General features: G+C 46.1%; 1 protein-coding gene across 16 annotated transcripts in view; it reads left to right on the top strand.

The window, feature by feature from the left end:
- Atxn7l1 (ataxin 7 like 1) overlaps positions 1-12,430 on the top strand; it is a 220,496-nt gene extending 208,066 nt beyond the window's left edge. For 8 of the 16 annotated variants that reach the window (XM_076941998.1, XM_034514143.2, XM_034514141.2 and 5 more), the window contains one exon: positions 1,608-2,908. In XM_076941998.1, coding sequence (XP_076798113.1) covers positions 1,608-2,700 — 1,093 coding nt within the window. In that variant the 3' untranslated portion in view covers positions 2,701-2,908. Of the gene's footprint in view, positions 1-1,607; positions 2,909-5,566; positions 5,642-7,180; positions 10,796-11,123; positions 11,256-12,066 lie in introns of those variants that run through there. The other 8 variants (XM_034514144.2, XM_034514142.2, XM_076942005.1 and 5 more) reach the window with 4 other exon arrangements.
- Positions 12,431-15,149: the final 2,719 nt, after the last annotated feature.

The following is a 15,149-nucleotide window of genomic DNA, read 5'->3' as shown; positions in this document are numbered from 1 at the left end:
TTGAGGGGAAGGAAATTCTCAGATGCCATCATGGCTGCCATGGGACTGGCAACGTTCTTCTCTTGTATTTGATCTCCTTGGTCTGACAGTTTCAAAGACATTCTGCTTCTGTATTCAAGGATGCCGCTGGGTTCCACCCTAGACATGGAAGCCATAGGCTCTCCTACAAGCGGCAGACAAGTGATCTTCAGAAGGGAATGCTAGGAGAGGGTTTCTAGATCAGCCGGAAGTAGCTGGCAGAGGAGAAGGGGCTGTGCAAGCCCCACCCTTCTCTATGCCTCAAGCTAGCCAGCTGGCACTGCTTCCAAGAAGGAAAACTCCTAAAAACAGATACTGGGGAACAAGCAGAGAGCGCTACAAAAAATAAGAACGAACTTGAAAGCATCTTGCTCCTAAGGTCACTTCATTCTTACAAAATCTGGAGCAGGATGTGATCTCCCCACCCCCCTTCCCCTGCCATTCCAGGTCCCAAGAGTAGCAGCAGCTCGGGTCTAAGCTATAAGATGATAGTGGGGGTCATTTTCAACCCACGTCAAAAGGGTCTTATAGCTAGGCGTTTCCACATACCTATAATCCTACGCTCAGAAGGCTGAGGCAGGAAGAATCACAAGTTCAAGACCAACTGGGGCAATATGGTGAGGCTCTGTCTAAAAGAACAAGTATGCAGAAGCCTTAAGGATGGCACCTTTCCTGATGCTGGGATTGGCTCCCAGGTCTTTCCCCTCAGGCAGTGCCATCCCAACGATGATGCCAGTTTTAAGAAAGCCGACCAAGAAAACAGCAGGTTTTCCCGTCTCTCCCCTGCTTCCATGCGGTTCTTCTGCTCATATCCTGCCCCTGAACTCCTGGTCCTCTCCAGGTACACCAGTGTCCAGGATGCTCACCTTTTCCCAGCCCAGGGACAGGGAGACTTGTGAAAGGGCAGCCTCATGCCAACCTCCCCCTGAAGTAGAATGACAAAGAGAAGGGAAAAAATATAAGTTGCCCTAAGTATGGGCAACTTGATATTATCATTTTCCAAGCTCCTGACTTTGCATGGACACCACAGGATCCAGTCACCATGAGTTAAAATGGAAGCGCCTCTCTCTCTGGAGTAGCCAGAGGTATTGGGTACCAATGACAAGGGGATGCTGACAAGTGGGGAAAAGGCCTTTTCCAAAATGGGTCCAGCCAAACAAAAGCAGAGTGGAGGAAACGGGAACAAAAGAGGTTGCAGTAGGCAGAGGGGGACCTGTCCAGGTGGCCCAGGCCATTTTTCCTCATCAACTTTTATTACTGTCAAAGGTGTGTGAGGCGGGGGAGACTGCTCAGGATAGTTATAGTCTTAACATCATTTGCCTTTTAGTCATGAACCCAAACAAGCCAGTCTTTAGTAGCTAAGTGTGGAGAATAGGCTCTGAAAGTGTTAAGACAGTTGCTGATGTCGCTTTAGCGGGCAGCATAGGGAAGGGCCATCCGTCAGATCATCATCCTTCAAGGCTTCATTCTCCATAGTCTGGTCCTGCTGGGTGTCCTCTGTAGCCCTGCCGATCAAAGCTCACCCGGCCTCCCAGGCGATGCCAACCCGATGTCTCACTGTTTCTCTCTGGCTCTTCTCTCGTGTTTAGGAAGATCCCTCCTGCGGCAGATAGCCCCATGCCCTCGCCAGCCGCCCACATCACCACCCCCGTTCCAGCATCCGTTTTGCAGCCTTTCAGCAACCCCAGTGCTGTGTATCTTCCTTCAGCTCCCATCAGCTCGAGACTCACCTCTTCTTACATAATGACATCAGCCATGCTCTCAGACGCAGCTTTTGTGGCATCGCCGGACCCACGCGTCCTCATGTCCCACACCACAGCTTTCCCCCATGTGGCCGCAACCCTCAGCATCATGGACTCAACCTTCAAGGCCCCATCCGCCGTGTCCCCGATACCAGCTGTCATTCCTTCCCCATCCCACAAGCCATCCAAAACCAAAACCAGCAAATCCTCAAAAGTGAAAGACCTGTCTGCTCGTAGCGACGAATCTCCAAGTAACAAAAAGAGGAAGCCGCAGTCCTCGACTCCCTCCTCCTCCTTATCCTTGCAGGCTTCCCTCTCCTCCCCATTGTCGTCAGGGCCCCACAAAAAGAACTGCGTTCTGAATGCCAGTTCTGCTTTGAACTCCTATCAGGCAGCCCCTCCCTATAACAGTCTGTCTGTGCACAACTCAAATAATGGGGTAAGCCCACTCAGTGCCAAGCTGGAGCCCTCAGGACGGACCTCACTGCCCAGCGGCCCCATGGACATAGTGAGACAGGTGGGCGCTGTGGGTGGCAGCAGTGGCTCCTGTCCCCTCTCCGTGCCCTCCCTCGCACTCCATGCAGGGGACCTCTCTCTGGCCTCACACAATGCTGTGTCTTCTCTGCCCCTCTCTTTTGACAAATCAGAAGGAAAAAAGCGTAAGAATTCAAGTCCCAGTAGCAAAGCCTGTAAGATCACTAAAATGCCTGGTATGAATAGCGTTCACAAAAAGAACCCACCCAGCCTTCTTGCACCGGTGCCCGATCCCGTTAACAGCACCTCCTCTCGGCAGGTAAGGGAGCTCCTGGCACTGCCTTCATCGGCTCTGGGGGGCAGGGGGAGCTGGGCAGCGCCCTTGCTTGGCCAGGTGGCTCAGACAGGTAACATAAACCTGGCTCCTTTTCCCGGGTTCCCCGTAGGCTCGGAGAGTTCTTGGTAGGACTTTGCTAGTCCCAATGCTAAGCACTTTACAGTAATCACATCCTTCCAAAACAACCCAGCACAGGGTGGTACAAAATGGTCGTCACTTAACAGCTAGGTAAACCGAGGCACAAAGAGTCTCTGAGTTCCCCCCATTCCTTTTGTCTGTTTCATATCTTGAGGTTTTATACGAGGCCTACTTCATTAAAGAGTTCTGTTGCTAAGCAGTTTGATCTGATCTGTTGGAATCCCCTCAGGACGAGCCTGAAACCCAGGCTGGTTAAGTGATGCCAGGTACCACCTGGAGTGGCAGCCTGAGCATCCAGCTCCCAGGTGATTGTCCTCACCTCGTCAAGCTGCCCTCTCTTCCTAATATAGCATGTTGTAGCTGGTCCCTTCCTAATGCAAAACTACACCTTGCACCCAGTAGCAATGGAGTACTCAGTGCCAGGTTACTGGTAGGGAGACTGGAAGGTGTGAATGGCCCAAGAATAGCCTTATTTTTCCTTGACCTTTGCCCCAGTTCTCAATGCAGGCTATCTCCTCGGACTGGGAGAGCTACTGATGACAGCCCTCTACAACTCTGGGCCTACCAGATGGGAGCTCAGAACTGGAGGGCAGGGCTTTAGTTTCCTCAGCGTGCTCTGAGCTGGCCTTGAGAGCTGTGCTTGTGGAAGCAAGCAAGAGTAGCCCACCATGGAGCTAACACCAGACTCTAAGGCCAGCCCATTTAGGGACAGGAACTCTGGAGATAAAGGAGATGGTTATTAAAAGATGGTTTAATGCAGCAGTTCTCAACCTTCCTAATACTGTGACCCTTTAATACAGTTCCTCATGTTGTGGTGACCCCAAACATAAAATCATTTTATGTTGCTACTTCATAACTATGATTGTGCTACTCTTAGGAATCATAATGTAAACATCTGATATACAGGATAGCTGATATGCGTCCCCTGTGGAAGGGTTGTTTGACCCCCAAAGGGGTTGTTCCCTGTATGTTGAGAACCACTGCTTTCATGTTTTGTGTCACCATATATGACACTTAGCAGGAAGAGCACCTCCTGAGGTGTACTCAAAAGCACTCACATGAGCAGGGACCAGACAGCTGCAGCCTTGGCCAAGGTGAGCCACGGGTCCTCCTAAGTATTATACAGCCAACACCCTCCAGATCCTACCGGGAGATTAGCCAGTATCCTCTGCAGACTCACAATGTGTACCCATAATACACCTAGGGATCTTGTGAAAAGGCAGCCTGAAGGTGAGCAGGCTTGGAGTAAGACTGAGGACTCTGCGTTTCCAACAGGTTGCTAGGCCACTCCACCGGCCTGTGGGCCTCCCCTGATGCAGCACAGCCATATTGCTTTTCCCATTTTAGATCAAGTTCTAGCAGTGGACTAGGTGTCACTGATGGCCCCTGTCCCCAAACACTTCAGATCCTGGAACTCAATACCTAACCTGTTCTAAACCCATTTAATACATGACCCAAACAAGGCATAGGAAGGTTACAGGTTCCCATAGTCACACTGCAGGTGAATAGTGAGGCTGGGACTTAACCCAGGAGTCGGGCTTAAACCCAGGCTCTTGGCCCCCTCAAGTCTGTAGTGCCTATGGATGGAGAACTGGCCTGTTGGCTCCCAGATTGTCTGAAATGCTTAGGGTGACGAGTCAGCAAAACTAGCAGGAGAAAGAGCAGATAAAACTCCCCAGAGAATGTGCATCAGGAGAGCCTTGACAACTGCCTGCAGGCCAGGCAGCACCCACCCACCCCAACATGGTGGTAGGTCAATACTTGTCATCAGGCCTCTGAGAAACAGCTTTGGCTAGACTCACCACTGGGCATTTTCAAGTATTAAGGAAAGGAAAAGACTTTTGGCATCTGCTGTCACTTCTATTAGAAGGCAGAGAAGAGAGCTCAAGAAACCTAAGATGAAAGCCAGGCATCAATGGTCCATGTGTAATGTATCCCAGCCCTTCGAAGATGAAGGCAGGAGAATCAGGAGTCCTAGGTCATCCTCTGCTACATGGTGAATTCCAGGCTAGCCAGGGCTACATGAGATCCTGTCTCTAAAAAGAAATCCAAAATGAAGCTGTGAAGTTGCCTTGCAGGCAACTTGCAGTTTCTTCTTATTGTATCTGTGAGGTAAAAAGCTAAAATATTCCACTAAGGTATTTAATTGGACACAGAGCAGTACTGTGAATGACAGGTGTGTGCCTATGTGCAAAGAGTGGGAGGAGGATAGTGGAGGAGCTGTTCTGAGGTTGGGGGCAAGAACTGCCTTTGTAAAAGAGCTGGGGTCACAGGGCTATCATCAGCTCCCCTCAGAGCTCACCCAACCAGGGGCCCAGGACAGTTGCACGGAGAGGCTGCATATGTCCCTAAGCTTGCCATCCCTGGAACCCTACCAGGCAGGGAAAAGTACCCCTCTCCTCCTGCCCTGCACGTACAAGGGAAGCCCAGCAAGATCGCTGGCTTTCAGAAGCGGCTGAATGTGGGATTTCCTAACCAGACAAACCTCGTGCTTTATCTGTAGCACACCGGAGGAGCCAGGGTTAGAAACAAAGTGGGCTTGCACTGTGATCACAGGTCCATGAGCTTGTGGGCTCTTGGAGTTGAGAGTGGCATGGTCTACCTCCCGCAGTGTGCACATCTGAAGAACAAAATTAAGAGCTCTTGTCGCTGCCTTATCTCAGAGAGGGGCATGCTCAAAGCCCCCATAAACTGTTGTCCCTTTTCCTGCCATGTCAGTTGGAAGTATCCATTCTGAGGAATTGAGGGAGTAAGGCATGTGGAACTGGTCTACTCTTCTGACCTGACAAAATATGGCATCAGAAGGTCCTTCCCAAGTAGCCTCTGTGTCTGAATGGGGGTTCATGGTGTCTTTCAGGTTGGAAAAAATAGCAGCCTAGCTTTGTCACAATCCAGTCCTTCAAGTATATCCAGCCCAGGACACAGCCGGCAGGTAAGTTTCTAGGGATGGAGAAAACCATGTAATGCTAACAGACCAGTAAGAATGTACACTGGAGTCAGACCCTAGTTTGCATCTCACCTCCAGCTGACAGGATAACTTGGCTTCCAAACACAGAGCTTCTAGTTATTATCTTTGGGTTCTTGAACCATTTGATTCTCTATGCTTCCATTTCTTCATCTATTAAGTGAGATCATAATGAGATCATAAGGTCCTAGGACCTGTATGAGAATTCGTTTATTCATGGAAAGTCTCTGAAAACGAGAACATAGTAAAGACGAGCGTTAGTTACACTGATTGTTATGGCCAGCTCCGTGGTGTCTGTAGATTTATTCTCTAAGTGTCTGGTTTGGGTTTGTTTAGCTGGCACAGGGATACTATCTCCTAAAGAAGTCATGGAAGTGAAACAAGATAGGAGAAGGGTATTGCTTAGGTGCATGTCAGCCGCTGCCTTCTCAAGACCCCGATGAACTGTAGCTCCAAACTCGGTGGTTTTGATAAACTTGAGGGCTAGTAATCAGTGTGGAAGCTCAGAGATCAGTGACTTTATCCAAAGGAGCGTGTGTGAATGTCCAGAGGGAAAGACAGGGAGGCAGTTAGTTATGCCTCGTAGAGCAAGTTGGTGTGTTGCCTCAAACATACAGTCTGCGTTCTAGGGTTGAAAACACTGAATAGCAGGGTGCTGGTGGTTTGCCCTTTCGGGATTTTCCCATAAATCTTGGGTCAGAGTTTAAGCAAAGATTAAAGGTGAAGCTGTTTTGCCATCCCCAGAGGTTGGAGGGCCCCTAGGGTCCTGAGTCACTTTGTGTGACTAAGCAGCCTCAGCCAGATGCTTTTCTAGTCCAGAAGAGAGGCATGTATCCATCTGTCGCCTCTGTTGATGTTCTAGAGGTTGCTGTGAGTGCCTGGAGAACCTTTATTCTTGCAAGCACATCTTGTACCTGTTGCTCCAGATAGGGACTCGAATGTTGGCAGTTGGCTGTATTAAGTATGTAATGACAGCAGCTACTACTTATTTGACAGGGCCTGTGCTTGCCCTTCACAGACATCACAGTCACTGGAACTTTGTAGCAACTCTGTGAGGGACAAGATTATACTCAGCCAATAAGTAAAGATAGCTACTCTGAGAAAATTAGTTACTTGCACCCCAAATCTCCAAAGCCCCTCTGCTTAACCAAGGGCTATATGCCTTCATTAGGTAACCCACGGTGTTGTTTATGTTACATAGGAAATAAAACCAAACCAATTAAAAATGAAGATACAAAGAGAACATACAAGTATCCTATGCCTCTATCCAGGAGAGATCCCATGCATGCCCACTGCACTGCCCCCTTGTTTTCCTCCAGCCTTGGTGCTATGGTGACTAACACATGGATTCCCTATAGCATCATCTTAGTTTCAATGTATGACTGCTCTTAGCCAGCTACAGGTAGTGGGTTCTTTTCCTTTCTGTGACATACAATAAAACTGGGCTTCCCTCCTGGATTCTCATGGACCATCCTGAATGAGACAACTTTTTCTTTTCTTTCCTAGAAGAACACAAGCAGAATGGGAAGGATAAGGACTCTTCCCTAACAAGATGGTGAAGCCACTTCAAACCAGTCTGCTTGTCACCTTCCCCAGGAGACTAAGTCTGGAGAAGGGAGGGTGGCGCTGGCCTGTGGAGGGGAGTGTTTCATGGATACTGCCTGTGGCTCTGGCCCTTCTTCTTCTTCCCTTCCTCCTCCTCTTCTTTTCTTCTTCTTCTTCTTCTTCTTCTTCTTCTTCTTCTTCTTCTTCTTCTTCTTCTTCTTCTTCTTCTTCTTCTTCTTCTTCTTCTTCTTCTTCTTCTTCTTCTTCTTCTTCTTCTTCTTCTTCTTCTTCTTCTTCTTCTTCTTCTTCTTCTTCTTCTTCTTCCTCCTCCTCTTCCTCCCCCTCCTCCATGATTTTTAGTTTTAAAAAAAAGGCAAAAGAACCTGAATTTAAGATTTACAGAAAACAGTGTTTTCTCTGTTTTTTTTTTTTTCTTTTATTTGTCGTGTCTTATACATTCTTCCACACTTGGGGTTACTCCCCTTGCTCCTAATGCTGCTAGTGCACCGCCATTTTGCTCCAGCCCTGAGAACAGAGGTTGCAAACTGTCGGTTCTGGTTCCGGGTTCCGGTTCCGGGTTGGCACCGGTGGAAGCTCTTGAATTTTAGCACTTGCAGAGCTCATTCTCTCTCAAGCCCTTTCCGAATACTTTCTTACCCTGCCCCTTCCATTCTGCCTGTCAATCATTGTGCTCCCAATGGCCACAAGAAGTTGTTGGCTTCCACCAGCAGCCCTGGACCACAAGCTGGAGGAGGGGCTTGGTTGGGAGGAGCCTATGCTTGGGGAGGGAGGCGGGCAGAGGGAGGGGCCTTCAACTGGTTTCTGCAATTCTCCCTGTTCTGAGCCAAACAAATTTCAGCTGCTAAAGTGATGTCAGTGGCCCTTTAATGGTGTGGTTTACTCATGGCCAAGGCCCAGTTGTGCAGTTTAAAATGACTTGAGAAAGAAAGATGTTGGGAACCTGATAGCTGTGATGGTCAGAGCCTGTTTGGAATATACTCTGGAAAGTCCTTTTCAGGACACAGTGCACAATTTCTTTTAAATCTGGGTCACTTGAAAGCCAATAGGAACCAGGGAAGCCTCTCCGTGAGGTAGTGCAGTGACCTGAGAAGGTTCTGGGGCCAGGAAGGGTACTCCAGAGGAAAGTCTGCATGGAGGGTTTCGTGCCAAACCCCTTGTGGGAATTAGAAGTAGCATTGGTAGCAGAGCCACACCTTAGATATGCTTGCAGTCCATCTTCAGGTGCCCTGACAGTCCAGAGCAACTGGTAAGGGCAAGCATAGAGAGGAAGAGACGTGGGCAGGGAGGCATTGGATCACCACAGCTATCAATTTGTTCACACTGGACTTTTGAAAGAAACATCAGTACCATTAAGTTCTAATGGGGAATCAGGAAGAGTTCACAACATGGAATGGGTGCTTTGATCTAACAGACGTTCCGCGCCATTTTGAAATCAGAAGTGAATGCTGGTTTTGCAGCTGGACACACCCCTCGTTCCCTGCCCAAGTTTTCATTCCCATTTCTTTTCTCCCAACCCAAAGATCAGACTACTGTTACGTTTCACCATAGGATTGGAATCTGCAAGGACGGGAGGCAAAAGGAGTGATTTCTCTCGATGGAATTGCACTGATGGTGTTTCTTACAGGATTCCTAAACTTTTAAATATAAAATGAAGATTTTTTTTTTTTAAATTAAGGAGTTTGTATGAAGCAAGTACTAACTAGAACATTGGTTAGGATTATTTCGCTTTTCTTTCTCCACTGTTAAAAGTGCACTTATATGCTGGTTAATTTACGTCTTGGGGGGGAAAAAAAGACTGCAAATTCAAGGGGCAATTGTTACTTTTTTGTTTTTGTTTCTTTTTGGGTTTTGTTGTTTTTTTAAGGTTAAGGCAGATTTTAAGACTTATAAATGTTTAAGAAATTATAAACAAGGTTAGATCCTTTGGGAAAAAAAGTTTAGAAGATATTCTTAAAGTAAATTTTTATAGTGTTAATTTTGTAATAATTTATGTTTTACTATATTACAGAGCTAACTGACCAGAATAGTTTCAGAAACAATATGAAACTTAGGAAAGTTTAAGCAATGTTTATATTTTTAAAATGTTCTTTGAATTATGTTTTTATTGTACATTTCTTCAAACTCAAAAGTGTGTACATATCTTTGTTATTTTTGCACAATTTCTGTCTTGTTCGGTTTTAGATGTCGTTTTATATATAAATATATATAAATACATAATTTATTTTGAGTTGTAAAACTTGCAGGATTAAAAACAAGTCTCAGCAACAGAATAAGCCTCTGGTCCGTAAACTCTTCTACTCAAAGAGGGAAAACCAAGGGTGAGAGGTGAAATAGCGGCCTGTGAGAAACAGCAGCTCCATAGATACCTAGGGAGCAAGCAGGCTTCAGCATGGTCTGCGAGGAGCCGAGCCGTGCAAGCTCGAAGAGGCTTTCCACGCAAAGCTGCTTCCTTCCTTGAGTGACTGCTTTGACCAAAAGGTGAGGACAATTCCAGAAAACTGAGCAAAAAGGGAAAACCCACGGTATCTCTTCCTTCACTGTCATCCCCGCTTTTACTTTCTGATGTATTAAATGCTTGCAGCTGGGGGCGGGAGGGAGGGAAATGGAATGCAAAGAAAAGATTTCCTTTGGATTTGTTCTCATGGAATTCAACTGGACCAATCCCTAAAGCATCCGGAGAAGCGGTACCCTTCGGGTCTTTCTGTTCCCCACACATCACTCAGCCTTCTATCTCTGCCCCTTGGCCGCTCACACCCCTGTCCATCTGGGGAGCTCCTGACACGTCGTCGCCAGCCACAGAGGCTCTGGATGTTAAAGCATAATGTAATGCATAGACCTGTCAGCCATATAAAATTAAAAATCAAAAAATCGAGTTGGATAACTTGTATGCCTTCTTTTGTATCGATGTACCAACTGTAAATAACACTGATCAACCTTTGTAGAAAATAGTTTATACAGCGTATTCTATTATTGCTGATTCTCAGTGAACTCTTGTTTTAAAAAACAAAAAAAAAAAAAAAGGAAAAAATGAAATTTTCTATTTACACCTTATATTTTGTTATGCTGTCAGCCCATGGCACCTTAACAGAATTCTGTGGGTTTTATGTAGCTGGTCAGTCATGGGGTAAATTAAATAACTATTGTTGCACAGACAAGAATTTGCACCTGTTCATTTGTCCTTTCCTACTAACCAATTTTAGAAGCTTTTCCAGAAGGATTTTGAAGAGAGCATGTCCAATCATATTCAACAAAGGCCACACTCGTGGAGTGGGTTTCTTTTCTATGATCCATATTTTGTAACACTAAGTATTTTCCTCCTTTTTCCCGCACCTTTATGAATTAGCACTATCAGATAGAATCCATTCCATGCCTGTGATGTTGTAAGCAGATAAATGTCCGAAGTAGGTGTAAATAGTAAACTCTATGGCTTACAGTTTTTAAAAGAAAGAACAAATATGTATCATTGATACTACCGTGGTTCAGCACCAGGTCTGGAAATATTCTCCAGTAAGTGATTGTATTTTTTTTTTTTTTTGCTTTTTTTTTTTTTGTAACATGGCTTTGTAAATAAAATAATTTATATGTTTGTAAAAAAAAAAAAAAAGAGTCTTCTGGTTTTTATAAACTTTATGATATTACATTTTGTTTTCCTTGTGAATGGGGGTATTCTCACCAGAACGGCCTTTCCAAGAGGACATGTATTCATGGCAGGAGACGATGAAGTAAAAGATGGTGAATTCACCGGACAAATATTTACAGAACCACTGCTGAGTCTGCCTCTGAGCTCACTGACAAGAAGTAGACAAAAGGCCAGCTACCTTCTAGAGTCAGCTCAGTTGAAGAGAGAGCAAATAATATCACATGATCTTGTGTGTAATTACAGAGCCTAGCAAATGCTGTGTTGGGAAGGACTGAGCTCTGTGGAAGGGAAAATGACTACAGAAGCTGGTATAACATGGAGGAGGAGTCCTGAAGAAAAGGTGGAGGGCCTGTCCCTGAGAGACAGAAGAGAGAGGTGGGGAGAGGGAAAGAGGGAGGGAGGGAGAGAGAGAGAGAGAGAGAGAGAGAGAGAGAGAGAGAGAGAGAGAGAGAGAGAGAGAAAGAGAGAGAGAGACTGTACAGAGAAGTGAGTGGGCTAAGGCACATTTTTAGACAGCAGTAAGGCTTGCTTAGATGAAGAAGGCCTCCTTGGACTCAACAGAGAAATCCTGTTGGGTGCAGACACCGTTTCTTCAGAGATAAAAACGCAAGGCAGAAAGGGCTGTGTTTGGGCTACAGGAGTGGGTCTCCCCAACCATCAGAAGTTCTGTCTGTGCTCTTCACAGAAGCAGCCTGCGGTACTCTCTGAAAGTGGCTCAGTGTTTACCTAGTGCAGAAGACCTCAAAATAAGAGGCTCAAATCTCCACACTCACATTCTTTATTCAACACATTCTTGAAACTATCCAGGCCATAACAGATATGCCTATCTGAAAAACTGCCCAGTATGTAAAAGCTTGTACTTTCCAGAACCATTCCATGGCTACTGTGATGCAGGCAGTAGGTAGGGGCAGGAACCCAGAGAATGTGCTGAGAATCTTTTTTCACGGTATAGGTTAAGCCTCCAACTATAGAGCCAAGGATGACCTTGAACTCCTGATTCTGTATGCTTCCATGTCTCAAGTGTTGAGATTATAGGCCTGCATCACTGTGTTCCCAAAGTGCTCAAGCTTGTGCTGCCTATGTTAGCAAAGTATGCTAAGCACGAAGGTGAGCCTAGGATGCAGTTTTTGAATACACTCAATTGTTACAAAATAACGATCTTCTTGAATTTTTGTCTCACTCTTAGAAACAGATGCTGAGAGATCTAAGTGATGTTTATGCAGTCCTCAAGAAAAAAGAAAGTCATAAGCGACTACTTCTTTGGCAGTGTTCAGGGCGAGGCTTGATGCAGATTCAGTGTCTATTGAATGCGTGCACGTGAGCAAAGTTCTGAAGATGGGCACAGTCCTGACAAAGCTCATGCTCGGATTGACCCAAAGCCCCCTCCCCCCCCAGTGAGATGCCCCATTGAAAAATAACAGAATATCCATAAGTCAGAAGAAGAGTCTCACAGAAGGTAAAGATGTCACCAACAAAGCCAAAGAAACAAAAGTGGACTGGGAATAGAAACAATGTAAAGTAATACAAATAAACTTTTCTTTTTTAAGTTCTGTTTTGTATGTGTGCATCTGCTTAGATGAGGATGTTGTATAAGGTCGAAGCCTCTACCTCAAGAGAGCACAGAGAGGGTCAGAAGATGCTTCAGTCAGAAAAGTGATTGCCTCACAAGTGTAAAGACCTGCATCTGATCCCCAGCCTCTGCATGAACAGCTATGCTCAGCTGAGCATCCTCGGATTTCCAGTGCTGGGTAGACAGAGTCAAGGAAGATCTCTGGCTTGCCTGGCAGCCAATCAGTGAGCTCCAAATTGAGCAACACACTCTGTCTCAAAAAATAAGGTGGAGAAGCAACTGAGAAAGACATGCAATGTCAGCTCCTAGCCTCAAAACACACACACGGGGGGGGGGGGGGAAGGAGGGAGGGAGGGAGAGAGAGAGAGAGAGAGAGAGAGAGAGAGAGAGAGAGAGAGAGAGAGAGAGAATGAATCACATCCTCACAACCGAGGCTATCGGCAAGTCTAAATTGAAGGCATTTAGTCTGGGAGGTCAGTGTATCATTATGGTTACTCAAATTATTGAAAGAATACAGAGAGACAAGTAGACACTGGGGACTGAGTAGAAGCCCCAACCTGGCAAGCATTTAAAGATGAAACACAGGAAGGTAAATCTAATAGAATCAGGGTACCTTCATGCCAGAATCTAGCATGCTCTTGTCAATTTTGTTTTGTTTTTGAGACAGGGTCTTACTACATAGCTCTGGCAGTCCTAGAACTCACTATGTAGAGCAGGCTGGCCTCAAAGATCCACAGAGATCCACTTGCCTCTGCCTCCCAAGTGCTGAGATCAAAGGTGTGTGCACCACAGTGGGCTTGAGATGTTCAATGGCATCATGCACTGCTATACAGTCAAACAGAAATGCCAGTGGCCAGCACAGCAGGGTTCTGTAAGATGAAGGTCATGTGACCCTTCTAGAGCTGCCACACAGCCTGACTGGCTTAAAAAAAAAACACAAGAGGATTCTCCCTTGGGTTTGTTCCCAGATTTTATTTTGTTTCTAAGCACATGGCTGCTTTGTTCGCAGTGTTAGTGTCTTTTCACATTTACTATTTATTTGTGAGTGGCCACAGTAAATATTTGGAAGCCAGAGAGCAGCTTGAAGGAGTTGGTTCTCACCATCCTCCACCTGTATCCTGGGAAATGAACTCAGGTCATGACTTGGCCACAGACACCTATGCCCACTGCGCCATCTCACTGACCCTAAACCCAGCACTGTGTAAATGCTATGCACGTGCTCTGCCACGGAGCTCTGTTACCTGGCAGTTCTGAAGATCAGAAGTCTCTAGTGGGGATAAAGGCTTCAGAAGAGATTTCTTCTTTCCCTCCCCAGCTGGTGGCTGCTGGTAGTGCTTGACTTAGAGACACATCGCCTCAGAATGTCTCCATCTTCACCTGGCTCTCTCACGCCATCTTTTCTCCCCATAAAGGCACCTGCCATTGAATTCAAGGCCTCTCCTACATCTTAGATAATTTCTGGTCACAGTTTATTTGATTACATTGTAAATCTCCTTTTACCAAACCAGGTAATAGTCACAGGTTCTCGGGGTTAGAATTTAGAGGTATCTTGCCAAGTTGCCATTCAGCCACTATAGCAACCTTAGAGAAGTGGGCGTAGTGGAGTTTGAGGGGACAGCGCTGGCCTGGGATGCTATAGAGCATTCATGTGAACCAAGCAGGGAATCGTTATGAACACAAATATCCTAAGAAGGTTAGAAGGCGCCAAGGGAATTTGGGATTAGAAATGGGAAAGTATTTGTTTGGTTTTCCAACGAAGGAAAAGCCTACAGAATCTTAAGCTGGTGAGACAGCAGGTAACAGGAAGGCTGAAGAAGCCAGAGAAAATGGCACCGGTGTGTCAGCCCTGTCCTCCCACTACGGCCACTGTCCAGCAGCTGGAGAGAAAGGCGTTGGTGCCAGGTAGGCAGGCAAGGTTAAGATAAGTATTCATAATAGTCTGTGGTGGAATGCTTCTTAGAGAAAAGCACAATGGACATATGAACGCCATTTCCATAAAGACTGAGCATTTTGAAGCAGTATTTTTTTTGTTTTGTTCCGCCCCCTCCACCCCCGCCCGGGAAGAAAAGTTTGGGCATAGCTGACGACAGAAAAACTGAGGCCGACTTCAACACTAGAGAGCGCTGTGGCTCATCAGGAGTGGCCTAGGAAACTTGAGAACTGGCACATCAGTGGTTGGAGTGTGTACTGAACAGTGCCACTTGGGAAAGTAGAATCGAAACTTCCAGAGGCTGGGGGGACGACTCAGCAGGTAAGAGCACTGACTGCTCTTCCAGAGGACTCAAGTTTAATTTCCAACATCCACAGGGCAGCTTACAACTGTAACTCCACTCCCGGGAGATACAAAGCCCTCTACTGGCATCCTTGGGCACTGCATGCATGTGTACAGACACACGTGTGAGTTAAAACACCCACACACATGATGAAACAAACTTTCATTGTCTCTTTAGACAGGAGTCAGCAACAAAAAACGAGTCAACTTGGTTTAACGAGAAAGCAACAAATATTAATGCAGCTGCCTCTCCTGGGTTTTTGTTTTCCATTACTCTGCTCAACTATCTTTACCACACATATTTTACATGTAAGCATCTCAGAGTATTGATTAAATTAGGAGCATCTCTTTGGTTAGTAATTAAATGTTTTGTTGAGACATAAAGAATGAGGGAGGGAGAGGGAGAACCATAGAAAGCATGAGTGGT

This window comes from Arvicanthis niloticus, chromosome 11 (genome assembly GCF_011762505.2).
Source record: "Arvicanthis niloticus isolate mArvNil1 chromosome 11, mArvNil1.pat.X, whole genome shotgun sequence".
In the NCBI taxonomy this organism is placed as follows: Eukaryota; Metazoa; Chordata; class Mammalia; order Rodentia; family Muridae; genus Arvicanthis; species Arvicanthis niloticus.
Note: the sequence above shows the minus strand (reverse complement) of the source record. Positions and strands in the feature narration are given on the sequence as shown.